This window comes from Myxocyprinus asiaticus, chromosome 5 (genome assembly GCF_019703515.2).
Source record: "Myxocyprinus asiaticus isolate MX2 ecotype Aquarium Trade chromosome 5, UBuf_Myxa_2, whole genome shotgun sequence".
In the NCBI taxonomy this organism is placed as follows: Eukaryota; Metazoa; Chordata; class Actinopteri; order Cypriniformes; family Catostomidae; genus Myxocyprinus; species Myxocyprinus asiaticus.
The window spans coordinates 51,402,173-51,418,517 of record NC_059348.1 but is presented as its reverse complement, the minus strand read 5'-3'; the positions used below and the strand labels follow the sequence as shown (position 1 = coordinate 51,418,517).

The following is a 16,345-nucleotide window of genomic DNA, read 5'->3' as shown; positions in this document are numbered from 1 at the left end:
CTAAATTTTTGAAACCAAGTACAGGTTTTAGCCTAGAAATCATTCTAAGCTGATAAAAGCTGCCTTTTACAACATAATTTATCTGTTTATCAAAGCTAATGATTGAATCAATTATAACACCTTGATTTCTTGCACTGTCTTTCACAGTTATCACTAAGGGAGCAAGAGTACTGGTTATCTTCTCTGTATAGTTTGGTGAACCAAATATAATCTCTTTCATTAAGTTGTAGAAAATTGTTAGATAACCAACTTTTAGTTTTCCAAACAGTCCATAAGAGACTTAGGAGACTGATTATTACCAAATTTCAAAGGTAGATATAACGTCCTGGTTACTTTCGTAACCTCCGTTCCCTGATGGAGGGAACGAGACATTGTGTCGATGTAGTGACACTAGGGGTCACTCTTGGGAGCGAATTGGCGAGTGGAATTTGCATGCCACTCCTCCAGACATACAGGTATAAAAGGAGCTGGTATGCAACCACTCATTCAGGTTTTGTGCTGAGGAGCCGAGACCAGGTCTTGGCCATTTCAGCAGGTAGTTCAGCATTGTGGCAAGAGGGACACAACGTCTCGTTCCCTCCATCAGGGAATGGAGGTTACGAAAGTAACCAGGATGTTCCCTATCTGTCACTCACTGGACGTTGTGTCGATGTAGTGACACTAGGGGTCCCTATAGAAAACGGCACAACTAACTGAACTGTGTTACATGAACTGGCGGTGTGTGATGGACAGACTGCTGTGTGCCTCATAGCCAGCGCACCAGGCCATCACATAACCTCCCCCAATGTTGCTATGAGCGTCGAACGGTCCTTCAGGAACAGTCGACTGCCCAACTATAGGGACAGGCTAGCCCAGCCGAGGCCTCTATTCCCTCTTTTTTCTCCACAAAAAGAGTGGAATTTGTTAAATGACTGGGATCCGTGAGTGTCCACGTTGGGGGGGTGTCATTCCCAAGGGGAAGACACCACAGAGACCACACCCTGCCCAGAAAAGGGGGGGTATTTTGAGTGGAAATACATCACATGGTCTTTACCGAGCCTTGTCGGATGTATGTCATGTGGTAAGGTCCCATGGTAGGTCCTACCCAAAGGGGGAGGAGTTTCTACAAAGCATGGCGACCGGGGGCAGAGGGGCCCCTGCCCAAGGAAGATGAAGTTTACCAAGAGGGAAACGATTTTGCGGAAAATATCACATGGGGTTGCCTTCGGGGGAACCAGCACATGCGGAGCACCTACCTCAGTACAGGGCCTCATTAGCACACTTACTGAGCCGGCAGCGAGTTTCTCTGCAAACTCAACTGCCACAGGGCTAAGGAGGAAAGTCATCCAGGGATCACAGTCTGTGAACACTACTGGGAGTCAAGAGCACACATCTTCCCCTCAAGGGAGGGGAAAGGTGCTATGCGCAAGCGGTACACCCGGCCAGTTGTCCCAGAACATACCTGCTCATGCCTGCCACTACTCGGGATGAGACCGGCTCAACCCGGAGATTGTAGAACCTTGCAAAGGTGTTGGGTGTTGTCCAGACCGCTGCTCTGCAGATGTCTGCCAAAGAGGTGCCACTGGCCAGGGCCCAGGAGGCTGCTGCACTCCTGGTAGAGTGGGCTCATAACCCCGCAGGGGGTGGTACGTCCTGAGCTTGATATGCCATAGTGATGGTGTCAATGACCCAGTGGGCAATCCTCTGTTTGGAGAAAGTTCTTCCTTTCCGCTGTCCCCCAAAGCAGACAAAAAGCTGCTCTGAGCTTCTAAAGCTCTGCGTGCCATCCAAATAGATGCGTAAAGCTCGAACCAGACAAAGCAACGCGAAAGGCTGGGTCTGCCTCCTCTTGGGGCAGCACTTGCAGGTTCACCACCTGATCCCTAAAAGGGGTCGTGGGAACCATGGGCACATAGCCTGGTCGGGGTCTCAGGATCACGTGAGAGTAACCCGGACCGAACTCCAGGCACGATTCGCTGACAGAGAATGCTTGCAGGTCCCCTACCCTCTTGATGGAACTGAGCGCAGTCAGAAAAGGCAGTCTTCAAAGAGTGCCTTAAGCTCAGCTGACACCAAGGGCTCAAAGGGAGCTCCCCATAGACCCTGAAGGACTACAGAGAGGTCTAGAGGGGTTCAACCTCCTAGTGCCTCTCAGGAACCTGATGATCAAGTCGTGCTTCCCCAAGTACCATCTACCGCATCGTGATGAACCAAAATAGCGGCTACATACACCTTCAAGGTGGAGGGGGACAGCCGCCTCTCCAACCTCTCCTACAGGAAGGAAAGCACCAATCCGACTGCGCATCTCTGGGGGTCTTCGCATCGGGAAGAACACCACTTAGCGAACAGACACCACTTCAAGGCATACAGGCGCCTCGCAGGGGGCCAGCTGTGTGCCAATGCATCTATACCGAGAGGTGCCTTGGTCGGGGCGTACCAAAGCGGGCAGTTGGAGGATTCCCGGGAAGGAAACAGTGCTCAACTGAATTGACTCCAAATCAGCTGGACCACCTGAGGGCGGAGTCTTCACTCTCCTCTCCATGACAGCGCGTCCACTGCGGTGTTGAGGTCACCTGGGATGTGAGTGGCTCATAGTGACTTGAGGCGCTGCTGCCCACAGAGGAGGAGACGGTGGGCGAGTTGCGACATGCAATGGGAGCGCAGACCGCCTTAGCGGTTGATGTAAGCTACTGTCACTGTGTTGACCGTCTGGACAAACACGTGCTTGCCCTGGATCAATGGCCGAAACCTCCGCAAGGCGAGCAGTACTGCCAACAACTCTAGGCAGTTGATGTTCCAACGCAGCTGCGGGCCAGTCCAAGGTTGACTTGTTTGGCGACACCGTCAAGGCTTTGCCCAGCAGTTCTCAATGGTAAAGAAGCAGACAGAGACTATAAAGCACATCCTGCCCCGGCGCAGCTCAAGATCCTGCACCCTGTCTGCTCATCGCCCTGCAGCAACATCTCTGGCTCCACCGCAGCCCGCCCCCATGGCCCGCCCCCGGTGTGCAGACCATAGCAGGAAGCAGATGCCACCCGTCTCACGGCTGGCTGCCAAGAACCTGAGAATGCTTCGAAATGCCCCTTTTTTTTTTAAGAAAAGGAGGGTCGAGTAGAAATGAATTTTTGTGGTAATCAATATTATGCCACAAATGCTGTCAATTGAGTTTAAATTGAATTGAACATTGAATATTCCTTCAAACCTTAATCTAACCTATAGTGTCATTAAAAGCAGGTAGACCTGTTCGCCTCCCAAGAATCCTCCCACTGCCCGCTCTGGTACGCCCTGACTGAGGCACCCCTCGGCATAGACGCGCTGGTACACAGCTGGCCTCCTGGCCTACGCAAATATGCGTGCAAGGTCAGGGAGGACGAGGAGCAGGTCGTCCTGGTAGCACCCTACTGGCCCACCCAGACGTGGTTCTCGGACCTCACGCTCCTCGTGAGGTGTGGTCTCCACGGTGTCCTCCCCTTGGGAGGGACACCCCCCGACTAGACCTGGCGGCCCAGTCCGATAATCCCCCTTCTTTTTTAGGGAGTGGAAAAAAAGAAGGGGAAAAGACGCCACGACTGGGTTAGCCTGTCTCTATCTTTTGGGTAGTCGACTTGTCCCCAAAGGGCCGTTCGACACTCATAACTATGTTAGGGGAGGTTACGTGTTGGCCTGGTGCGCTGGCTACGAGGCACACAGTGGTCTGCCCGTCACACACCGTCAGTTCACGTAACACAGTTCAGCCAGTTGCTGCGTTTCGTATAGGGACCCCTAGTGTCACTACATCGACACAACGTCCAGTGAGTGACAGATAGGGAACGTCATGGTTACTTGCGTAACCTCCGTTCCCTAATGGAGGGAATGAGACGTTGTGTCCCTCCTGCCACAACGCTGAACTACCCGCTGAAATGGCCGGAGCTTGTCTCGGCTCCTCAGCATAAAACCTGAATGAGTGGTTGCATACCAGCTCCTTTTATACCCGTATGTCCGGGGCAGTGGCATGCAAATACCACTTGCCAATTTTCATTGGCCTTTTATCAAAGACCAGAGGTGTTTCGGGCTCCCAAGAGTGAACCCTAGTGTCACTACAACGACACAACCACTCGTTCCCTCAATCAGGGAACGGAGGTTACGCAAGTAACCAAGACGTTTTATGGCTATACTTTCAACACATTGTGTATTTCAAAATGTATTCTGTTGTAATATCCTGACTCATAGACTTCTGTTGCAATAACATTACTGCAAACATGTTAAAAGAATGGCAGATACTATTTACACCCCTAATTAAATGTTAACATACAGTATAGGGGCATCACTGCAGTCTTTGTGAAATATGACATTGCTACATATTTTATTAAAACTTCTGAAAAGTTTTAATGTGGGTTTGAATGTGTCCTGCAGTTATTGTACATGTGACATACATTTTCAGTTCAATCTTTTTTTAATTCCATTCCATTTAATTCAATTAAACTTTATTTAGTTCTCATATTTGTCTCTCAGTAGTGTGTTCTTCTATTTCATCTTTCAGATGGCACATGGAGAATTTTTGTCTGTCACGGAACTAGAGTCCACATGTTGTTTTCTATATTCACCTAATGGATCGGATGATGAGGAAAAGTGTTGACATTAAGCTGTATATTCTGTATTTGATTTATGGTTAGTCAGTTTATCTATCTGAGGCCTCCAACTGAGTGCCACTCACTTAAATGGCAAATTCTAATTCCTGTAACTTTCTACAAGATGGCTTAATTTTGAGTTTTATACTCAATACACTTAAGTTCCATGTTACCTGTAAACACGAGATCCTGTAAGTAAAGTTGTGTTGTTAAACTGCCTTTTTGTTACCTTATCCATGTGCTTCATCTCTCTGCATTAAATGAACATTTTATCTAAAAACAAAAATTGTGTCATTTACTCACCTTCATATACCGGTAATTCCAAAGCCACGTGACTTTCTTTCTTCTGTGAAAAGACAAAATAAGTGTTTTGCAGAATGCCCAAGCTGTTTTTTTTTTTCTTCATACAACTAAAATATGTGACTGGTGGCTATAAAGCACTACAAAGGGAAAAAGCATCATAAAAATAGTCCATATGACCAGCTAAATTCCAGGTCTCCTGAAGCTATACAACAGCTTTGTGTGAGGACCAGACCACAATTAAGTCATTGTTTCGCTAAAAACCTTTCCCTTCGCTGCAGCTCTGAAATCTCATTCACATTTGCGTGCGTTCAAACTTAGTATAAAATGCAAAAAGCATTTTACAACAATCCGATTAGTTTGTCTGAATTTTAGAACCGCCATAGCTGAACTAAGCTAAAGAAAAGATGTCAGAGACTGGTGCAACAGTTTGATGTAAAAAAAAAAAAAAAACCATCAACAGCTCACAGTGGTTCAGTGGCTCACACACTTTATCCTCATGTGATGCAAGACAGTTTCAAACACATAGAGAGGACATCATGAATGTAAATATTCACACTGGGCTGGTTAATATGTGGTTGAAATGAAACAATGTTTGGAAGATGAAGACTTTAAAGAGATAGAAAGTAGTTTTTGGTGTCTATTCTCCCTGCTGTTAGCAAGGTGGCGCAAGACTAAAGCATTTTGTTTGCTGTACATGAATAAAGTTGAGGACAAAAAGGGAAGTGAACCAGTTTCTACAGCCACAGCTACAAACTCAGATTCAGGAGGAGAATCATACAAAATGGTCACAGACAGAAAGGCGTCTATTTTTTACATGCTGATCTGCTTTTACCTCATTTTAGGTGAGAGGTTTAAAAGTTGTACCATTTCTGTTTATAACTGATTCTGCTTAGCGGTTAATATTATAGTTATAATCAATTATATACAGTAAGTCCATTTTTGTTTTATTAGTAGATTTTTTTTTTTTTTTTTTTTACTTGATGTGTTAGTGCTAATCATAATAATAGCTGATGTGTTGTTTTTTTCAGGTATCCACTATAGCAGTACATCAGATACTTTTTCAGTTCAGACTGGAGGATCTGTCACTATCCCGTGTCATTATAAAAGGATATACAAACAGCAGAGAAAATACTTGTACTCAGATTGGAATCATTCAAATAAATACATAAACTATACAGAGGAGAATCTGTCAGTAATTGATTATCCTGATCAGGGTCTGTTTACTGTGACTATGAGAAACCTGCAGGAGAAACACAGTGGACGTTATTGTTGTAATACTGATACTGGGGAACCATCATCATCATCAGCTGTGTTACATGACTTTTATCTCCAAATCAAATCTGGTGTGAGATTATTATTATTATTATTATTTTTATTTTTATCAAATTCTCTTGCTTTTTGGTAATATCACTTTAAATACTTTATCTCATTTTCATGTTTTTTTTAATAATCTTCAGTTCCTGGTATCTCTGTGGTGAGCAGCAGTGTAACTGGACAGGAAGGTGGAAATATCAGTGTCCAGTGTTTTTACACTTATAAATATAAGACTACATTTAAACGGTGGTGCAGATATAAAGGCATGAGATGTTACACAGTGGGGAAGACTGACACATCCCAGAATCCATCAGTCCAGATCAGTGATGATGGGAGAGAATCCTTCACTGTGGTGATGACTGGACTGCGAGAGAGTGATTCTGGCTGGTACTGGTGTGCTGTACAAGACCTAATGATCCCTGTTCAACTCATTGTGAATAAGAGAAAACCAGGTAAAACCGTAATTACAAAGATTTTTTTCTTTTACAACATATGAAACTAAACATAACTAACATTGCTTTGCTTCTTTTTCTACTTTTGACAGTATCTGCGACCACAGACATCAGCACTGAAAAAGACATGTTAGTATACAAACTTTTCTTATTAAATTGACTGTGTGTGTGTGTGTGTGTGTGTGTGTGTGTGTGAAAATACTTCCATTTCTTCACCATCGACACCACTTTCTTACATAAACATCTCCTAAATCCAACAAATGGTTTTATTCTCTCCATCTTTTTTGTCTTTGTAAGTGAAACAGGAATTCCTGAGAATAGTAACATAGTCACAAAGAGTGAACAGCAACAAAAGTTTCTCAAATATGGTTGTTTAAAACAGTCTGAGATTTCCCTAACCACCTTAAAGGAATAGTCCAGGTTCAATACAAATTAAGCTCAATTGACAGCATTTGTGGCATAATGTTCATAACCACAAAAAATTATTTTTGACTCATCTTTCACATTTTCTTTAAAAATAGAAAAAATTAAGGTTACAGTGAGGCACTTACAATGGAAGTGAATGGGACCAATTTTTGGAGGCAGAAATGTGAAGCTTATAATTTTATAAAAGCACTTAAAGTAATTTTTTTGTTAAAACGAATGTATTATTTGAGCTGTAAATTTGTATAAATAGTCGTTTTTAGAGTCATTTTAGGATTTTAGTGTTTGTTGACATTACATCATCATGGCAACTAAGTTGTAAAACTGGTTATAAATTTACACAGAAAAGGTCAGTATGCAATTTTAAGTTGTTGCTGCCAGAGGAGCTTTGGTCCGATCCTATGGAGTGTGGATTGCGCAGGAGACGTAGGAGGAAGCGTGGCAGGTGTGCTGGAGCCACTGTGAGAGCTAGAGCGGCCTTGAGTTCGAGGAAGTACCCATTTACATCAACTACTCTGGATTACGCTGAGGCGTCGACGACATGGAGTTTGAAATATTCTTGTTTACGTCCAGTCTTCCCTGCTCAGTGGATTCCGATATCACAGATGGTGGCCGAACGGATCATGGTTTGATCCGGTCACAAGGTGCAAAACCAAGTAATCTGCTCTATCTCAAGTCGGTTGATGTTCAGGATAAATTATCCATAGTTTTAATGGAGTCTGGTACTGTTAAGATGGCATTTGTGAATTCTAGATCTATTTTAAACAAAACATAATTTTTTTTTTTTTTTTGTGTGTCATGAACTGGACTTTCTATTTGTATCTGAAACCTGGCTTAATATCGGTGAGCTGAGCCCCCTTATTGAACTTTCTCCACCTGGGTGCTCGTTTTTTAGCACTCCGAGAAGGGTTGGTCAAGGAGGGGGGCTTGTTTGTGTTTATAAAAATATCACTTTAAATGTCATTTACTATCAGTTGAGAGTTATGAAAGCTTAGAAGCACAAGCAATGATGCTTGATGCACGGAGTGCAGTTTGTGTGCGGTGATATATAGACCGCCGAAATACAACAGAGACTTTATACAACAGTTTTCAAACTTTTTGTCATATATTGTGCCAATGTGTGACAATATTCTAATTCTAGGTGATTTTAATATTCATGTATGTTGCCCGACTAAGCCTTTAGTTTTGAACTTTTTGGATTTGGTGGACTCTTTTAATCTTATTCAGGTTGTTACAGGACCCACCCATGAGCAGGGTCATAGGTTGGACTTATCGTCAGGACTTCCTATTCATGATGTTGATATTTCTAATGACTGTTTATCATATGCCTGTTATTTTTAATTTGATTGTGCCATGTAAACCCTCCACCCTTCAGCCTGTTCTGTCTCGCTCTCTTCTTATAAACTCATCAACAGCTGTGAATTTTTTGGAGATGTGTAAATTGTCCCCATCGATCAGCTTTACCGAGTCCCCACCTCCTTATGTGTGCCCTGAGGAGCTGGTGACCCGGTTCAACTCTGTGTGTATGGATATTCTTGACTCTGTTGCTCCATACAGAGTCAAGAAATTAAATGTAACTCCAGAGCCTTGGCTTAATAATTATATCTATGCCCTCAGGCAGAAAAGTAGGAAAGCCGAGCAGAAATGGAGGAAAGACAGATTATGTCTCTCTCCAAATTTTTAGATACAGTTTGAGAAAATATCAGATGGCTGTGAAGACTGCAAGAGCAAGTTATTTTTCTAGGATCATAGAGCAGAACCAAAACTCTCCTAGGATATTGTTTTCAACTATAAACAGGATATTTAACCCGGCTGGAGGGCTTGGTTTTAACCCCTCTATAGGCACATGTGAAATGTTCTTAAACTATTTTGTTAGCAAAGTAACTAAGATTAGAGCTAATTTTTCCATACAAGTTGTTGATGCAGCGGAGACATCTGCTTGTGTTCACATATTTGATCAATTTTAGGATGTATCAGTGTTAGCAGTTAAAGACATCATATGCACATGAGGCCATCCTCATGCAGTCATGATGTCATTTCGCTACGACTTCTCAAGGAGATGGTAGATGATTTTTGCCCCAGCATTACTGCCATTATTAGAATTATTGGCCTATTTCTAAGCTACCTTGGCTGTCAAAAATTCTTGAGAAAGTAGTTCTATTGCAGTTAACCCTATTTTTGGGGAAGAAAAACATCTTGGAAAAATTTCAGTCAGGTTTTAGGATGGGTTATAGCACAGAGTCTGCTCTTTTAAGAGTTGTAAATGATCTGCTTATAATTAGGGATTCAGGCGATTATGCTGCTTTAATTTGACTTGATCTGAAAGCAGCATTTGATACTATAGATCATGCTTGTCTCATTGGACAGTTATCTAAATGGTGGGGATCAGTGGGATTGCTCTTCAATGGTTCTCCTCTTATCTTGCAGATAGAGTGTTCTCAGAGTGTTCTCTTTTCATTGTCCCTTGCGCCTGTTACTAGTGGGATTCCTCAGGGGTCTGTTTTAGGGCCTATGTTGTTTTCTTTGTATATGCTTCCTTTGGGCATGATTTTTAGAAAATATGGTATATCATATCATTTTTATGCTGACGATACTCAAATTTATCTGCCCTTGAAATCCGGTGATGGTGTTTTTAATTCTTTATTGGCATGCTTGGAAGAGGTTAAAAATTGGATGGCTCACAACCTACTCCAATTAAATACAGGGAAGACGGAGATAATGATTTTTGGGCCAGCTGATGAAGCATTGAACATTGCTCCAAATCTGGGTCCATGGTCAGCCCATCTTCAGACTCAAGTTTGAAACTTGGGGGTTGTCCTTGATAAGCAAATAAATGCTGTGGTTAAGAGCTGCTTTTTCCAAATCAGAGCAATTGCTAAGCTTAAGCACATTGTTTCAGCCAATGATTTGGAGAAAGTGATTCATGCCTTTATTTCATCGCATTTAGATTACTGCAATGTACATTACATCAGATCCTGTCACTTCAAGACTGCAGTGAATTCAAAACGCAGCAGCATGGCTACTTGTTGGGGCAAAGAAGAGGGATCACATCATGCCAATACTGGCTTTGCTTTGCTGGCTGCCAGTTGAATTTAGGATAAAATATAAGTTATTACTGTATGTGTTTAAAGCAGTTCATGGAATGGCCCCCACTTATGTATCTGACCTCATTTCTTTACAGCAGCTTCTGAGAACACTAAGATCAGCTAACAAATTATTACTCTCTGTGCCCCGATCTCATTTGAAATCAAAAGGTGATTGTGCCTTTTCAATTGCAGGGCCTAGATTATGGAACAGACTGCCGCTTGAAATTATATCTGCTCCTAGCATTTCTACTTTTAAAGTTTGTGTTATAATTTATTTGTATACCTTGGCCTTTGTATACCTTACCTTGGCACTGATGTATTGTTTGATGTTTTAATGTGGTCTGTAATTTATGTTTTTATGTTTTCTAGCTTTTATGAATGTACAACACTTTGAGCTACCATGTAGTTGGAAAGTGCTTTATAAATAAATTAAATGAAATGAAAACATTGGCCCACATTCACTTCCATAGCAAGTGCCTCACTGGAAGGTTTTTTTTTTTTTTTTTTTGGTAATCAATATTATGCCACAAATGCTGTCAATTAATCTTAACTTGAATTGAACGTGGAATATTCCCTCAAAATGTAATCTAACCTATAGTGTCAATAAAAGCAAATGTGAGATGAAAAACAGATGGTTTTAAGGTTAATGCTCTATCGAATTGTAAATAAACAAAACAGCTCCCTCCTCTAAACCTTAAACCTAAGGCAACATTGTGTGTAGAACAGGGTGAAAAGTGTTTCTGAACTGATAATCTGCTGTTTCACTCGTGATTTTTTATGAGAGGGAATAAGAGTCGTTGTTGTAGCGCCTTTAATGTTTATTACTCCAGGAAACTGCAGCGATACATACAAAAAGATAGGTAAGAATCATTTTGCAAAAATGTAGGTATAGTAACGTGTTTCTATTAGATCAGGGTGTAAATTTACCAGTATTATACCGGCTTTACATGGTCAGCACAAGAGTTGAAAGATGTTCATACATATAATGTTGAAGTTTTGTGGCTATACTTTCAACACATTGCATATTTCAAAATGTATTCTGGTGTAATTTCCTGACTCATAGACTTTTGCAATAACATTACTGCAAACACATGTTAAAGGTAAGGCAGATGCTATTTACACCCCAGTGCAAATAGTGGCAAATATCATTTGCACCCCAACCTTGTTACAAATAGTAGTATGCTATTTGCACATTTCTATGTTTCCAATAGAATAGTGGGGTACAAATAGCCGCACTGTGTGGCAGGTGCTATTTACATCTGGGGTGCAAATTGTCACTCCGTAAAATTGTCTGTGGTAATCTACACAGCATGCCAAGATACTGTAATTCCTCTGTACCTATACGTTGATATCAATTGCTGATATTAATTGATGCACTGATATCAATAGGAAGAATATGAAGAATCAAGTGAGTCTTAGTTCTGATGGGTGTTATTTCTGGTATCATTCAGGGGAAATCAGCAGGATGGTTTCTTGTTTTACACCACCTTTGATGCTTTTAGAATAAAAGCTTTAAAATGTTCCCTTCTTTCCCACAGGAATAATGAAACTCTGTTTGAGTGGCTTTCAATTTCAGCAGCAGTTTTGCCTCTAGTGATTCTGATCGGTGTTTTTATCTGGATATGCAGAATGAGACACAGTCAGTTTGACCTGCCCTCCATTTTTATGTGTTGTTTAAAATCTGTTTCAATGCCATGCCATTACATCATGTATTTTAACAAAACAGATTCTATCTATCTGAATTCTGTTAATGATATTACACAATGCTTTTCCTTTTCACGATAAAGAGAAAAATAAAAAACAAATTAAAGAGAGGAACAGCGCCAAGACCTTTGACACAGTAAGTCTTTCAGCTTATGAGAATATAGAATCAAGTTACAGAAATGTTTTGTTTTTTTATGAAAATATTAATATATGCATTTTAATAAAGTTATTCAATACTCCATTCATCTCTTCTGGTGCTGTTTGGGAAGTATAGCTCTCTAATGGGCTAATTAGAAGGTCACTAGAAAGCATTTAATTTGTTATATATCAATGAGTGAGTTTATAAGAAGGATTCTAGTCTGGAACTTGTCACATAAGATCTTAGACTTGATGTTTGTGTTATTTCTGGTTTTATGTGTGTTTGTGAAATGCAGGTCTCCTGTACACCCAAAGATGCAGTAATTTACAGCACGATAAATGATGACAATCCAAATGTAAACAGGCCAAATATATTTCTATCACCAACGTGATGTCTCACAAATATGGCAATGGCATATTAAAACAGAGAAAGCTTTGTGACTGTCAGATGTGTTTAATTACAGACCTCCTCTCCATTGGATCCCAGTGCAAACATAACTTACAGCACTATTGCAATTGCTTCTGGGTGTAAATCAGTAAGTTTTACAGAAATATTGAAAGTTTAATTTCTTGTATTTATAATCCTGTTGGCACTATATTTAAAATGATCCAATATTCCCAGCACTGTCCAGCAGATGGCGTAATATACAGCACTGTGGCACAACATTAATCATCGAAATGACTTACAGTAGAATACAGGAAGAGCCAAAAAGAAAAGTCATTAGAGGAGGACTGTCATCACACCAACTCCTTTTCTTTTTATTTTAGCTTGTTTTATTCAAACCTCCAACCTTTTAGGATACTAACACATCAACACCATCTACAATCTATATTTTATTATAGTGCTTCCATACCACGAATACAAAATTTAAATTCACTCATGCAGTTAACATGACATGCTTGCTTGATTTTCATTTGCTCATGGGGTGTTAATTTTAGACCTAAATTTTCTTTTCAAAGGACATATGAACAGATGTGAGGGAAGACTGTGGTAACACATTTTGTTTTTAAATCTGTAAATCAGTGTTTTTTGCACTATACACTGGTGGCCAAAAGTTTGGAATAATGTACAGATTTTTGCTCTTATGGAAAGAAATTGGTACTTTTATTCACCAAAGTACCATTTTAACTGATCACAATGTACAGGTTAGGACTGAATTTAAGTTTGGAATTTTGTACATGAAATTATTGTGGTAATCAAATTTATTTGTCCAAACTAATTGCTATGCCATCACTGTTAAGGTGTTCTTTAAGCTTTAATAAAGAACGGTCTATTTAAACACCTTTATTCTTCCACCAGCTACTTCTTATTTCAAGTTTAGTTTTTAAAGTCAGTTTCTGTATAGCCACATGCCTTTATGTCTCAGCTACATAAAAGCTATTGAACAAAAGATACAGTCCATTGAACACACACTGACTTTTTGAACCTGCCATTAAATATCCTATAACAGTCTTTTCAACAAAATGTAAATATGAAAACAATTAAGCACAAAACGATTTATAAGAAATGTACAAAAATATCAAACTGTTGTTTTGGACAAGAAATATTGTAATTAAGTTTTGAAAATATAAATTTATAATTTATTAAATAAACTTAAAATGCAATTAAAACAAATGTGACAACTTGTCCTGATTTGACATTTATAAAATAAAAGTACCTTTGTCCTGAGAACACACTTATTTTATTTATAATCTACCTTCATGATATAGTTGACTCTTGTCTGAATGTATGCTAGTGGTTTTATTGTGTTCACTTGTTTTCCCAACAGCTATTAGGAAAATATGATTAAAATTAAAACATAGTTGAAGGACAAAATTTGTATAAAAAACACAAACACTAAACACAAACCTGCGTGATTTTGTGCAGTTTTCAACAGAAATGTTGAGAAAGGAAACATTATTGTGGCTCATTGGCAAACAGGCGGCTTCATGCAGTCGGCTTCATGCAGTCCATTTGTATTTTTCTTTGGCACATAAGAAGCAAGTATTCTCTGTTTATCTTGTTAATTTACATTTATTACTAAATGAATGTGTAAAATGTTTGAAAGAAATAAAATATGAACATAGATGCAAGGCATGCAGATATTATTATCCTGTCATCAGCATTGACAAGAAAACAACAACTCTGTATTGTGTTAGATAAAGTCATAATAGTTAAAATGGCTGAAAAAAAGGTAATGATTAGACAGGAAATGGTGTAGAAATTGATCATCAGAGAGAGAGAATGGTCTATTCTCATAGGAGGTTCTGTCTTTACCACATGTCATTATGAAAGGAAATACAAGAGAGAGTTATAAAAGCTCTTTTACACCCTAATCTGCTTTTGCAGCATTTTAGATGAGAATACTAAATACTGTGCTTTTTTATTGTCATTAAATACTGCACTTTTTAAAATAATAATAATTATTATAACTATTTATTATTTTATTTATATTTTTATTATAACTGATCTAGTAGTTGAATCAAGGTTTTTTTACACATTCAAATGTGCTAGTTGATCTTAATATTATGTGTTTTATATGAGGATGTAACACATAGGGATTTATAGTGTTATTACAGGGTATAATCATGAAATGGGTAGTGTTTGTTCAGGTGCAGAATGCTTTACTGGGGTAGCAAACCATTCATTATCTCTTAAGATTGGAGAATCTGTTACTATCCCAAATCATTATATGTTTTTGTTTTTGGCACCATTCGGAGTAAATTCTAGAGACTGTTGTGCGTGAAAATCCCAGGAGATCAGCAGTTACAGAAATACTCAAATCAGCTCATCTGGTACCAACAATCATGCCACAGTCCAAATCACTGAGATCACATTTTTCCCCATTCTGATGGTTGATGTAAACATTAACTGAAGCTCATGACCCGTATCTGCATGACTTTATGCACTGCACTGCTGCCACATGATTGGCTGATTAGATAATCGCATGGATGATTGATGGTGCCAGGTGGGCTGGTTTGAGTATTTCTGTAACTGCTGATCTCCTGGGATTTTCACGCACAACAGTCTCTATAATTATGGTTTGAACTGATGAAGTCTACGGTAACTCAGATAACCACTCTGTACAATTGTGGTGAGAAGAATACCATCTCAGAATGCTAACCCACTGAGATGTGGGTTGGTGCTGTTTTCGCGGCACGAGGGGGACCTACACAATATTAGGCAGGTGGTTTTAATGTTGTGGCTGATCGGTGTATTCCAAACATGTGCATTGTGTAGAATAAGATAAATAATGTTTAAACTGATTCAGTAAAAAAATAATGCTGTAATCCATTAAGGTAGTATGAATTGAGTTAGAATGCGATACATTTCTTAGTTTAGACTTTATTTCTGGTGTCATTCAGTTAATTTCAGCAGGATTGTTTTTTGCTTAACAACAGCTTTGACACTCTTAGAATAAAAAAAGCTTTATAATGTTTCCTTCTTTCTCTCAGGATTAATGAAAATCTTTCTGTGTGGCTTTTAACTTCAGCAGCACTTTTACTTCTAATGACTCTGATCAGTGCTTTCACCTGGAGATGGAGAAGGAGATACAGTAAGCTTGACCTGCATTACATTTTTATTTGTTACTTAAAAATCCATTTCAATGTTATGCCATTATACAGTATAATTTATTTCAACAATACAGATTTTATCTCTCTGTACTGTGTTAATGGCATGTAATAAACAGTATACCTGCTTCTTCTTTACAAGATAAAGAGGAAAATAAAGACCAAATCAGAGATTTGTATAAATACCACTGACACAGTAAGTCCTTTTATTTATGAGGATCTGGAATAAAGTAAAAAAAATAAATACAAATAATAATAAATGTATGCATTAAAAATGTTAATATATTTATAAGTTATTCACAAATTAAAAGTGATTTTCTTGCACAGGCTAAAAAGGCATCACTTCTTTTCAAGCAGAACTTAGGAAAAACTGTTTCATACTCATGCATTGAGGAAGTTAGTGCAGCAGTTTTGTAATATGTTAAAATTCAGACATTATTACAGCAGACAATTGTTCATTCTAAACTGTTAAGATTTGATCTCAGGATAAACAAATTCTTTGGGATCATTTATATTTTTTATGAATGCTTTAGCAGAAGGATTTGGATTATGAAGGATCAAAATCATCCCTGATTACAATAATTACCTGTAAATAGAAAGCAAGACAGCGCAGTTTAGCTGACCACTGAAATGACAGCAAATTAGTAACTCTTGGTTCACATTAAAAACTTAAAGTAAAATTCAGTGTTCAGTACAAGTTAAGCTCAAACAACAGCATTTGGGACATTTGTTAATTACCACAAAAATAATTTCTACATGTCCCTCCTTTTCTTAAAAATAAATAAAT

The 16,345-nt window shown here is 39.2% G+C and overlaps 1 protein-coding gene across 2 annotated transcripts; it reads left to right on the top strand.

Moving 5' to 3' along the window:
- Positions 1–5,420: 5,420 nt before the first annotated feature.
- Positions 5,421–13,290, top strand: LOC127441640 (polymeric immunoglobulin receptor-like). Of its 2 annotated transcripts, XM_051699257.1 has the most exons (9): positions 5,439–5,731; positions 5,918–6,232; positions 6,347–6,655; positions 6,748–6,784; positions 11,703–11,803; positions 11,952–12,004; positions 12,303–12,362; positions 12,471–12,542; positions 12,629–13,290. In XM_051699257.1, exons 1-9 carry the CDS (start codon positions 5,470–5,472, stop codon positions 12,674–12,676), a joined length of 1,257 nt encoding a protein of 418 aa, XP_051555217.1. In that variant the 5' UTR covers positions 5,439–5,469; the 3' UTR covers positions 12,677–13,290. The 2 variants fall into 2 exon arrangements, with proteins under 2 accessions (XP_051555218.1, XP_051555217.1); XM_051699258.1 differs by lacking the exons at positions 11,952–12,004; positions 12,303–12,362; positions 12,471–12,542; positions 12,629–13,290 and having other exon boundaries at positions 5,421–5,731; positions 7,423–11,803.
- Positions 13,291–16,345: the final 3,055 nt, after the last annotated feature.

Excerpts from the sequence above, each read along its gene's own strand:
- LOC127441640 (XM_051699257.1), top strand. The coding sequence starts at position 5,470 with ATGAAACAATGTTTGGAAGATGAAGACTTTAAAGAGATAGAAAGTAGT. Across the intron at positions 5,732-5,917 it reads CTGCTTTTACCTCATTTTAG|GTATCCACTATAGCAGTACA; the intron begins GTGAGAGGTTTA and ends TGTTTTTTTCAG. Across the intron at positions 6,785-11,702 it reads ATCAGCACTGAAAAAGACAT|GAATAATGAAACTCTGTTTG; the intron begins GTTAGTATACAA and ends TCTTTCCCACAG.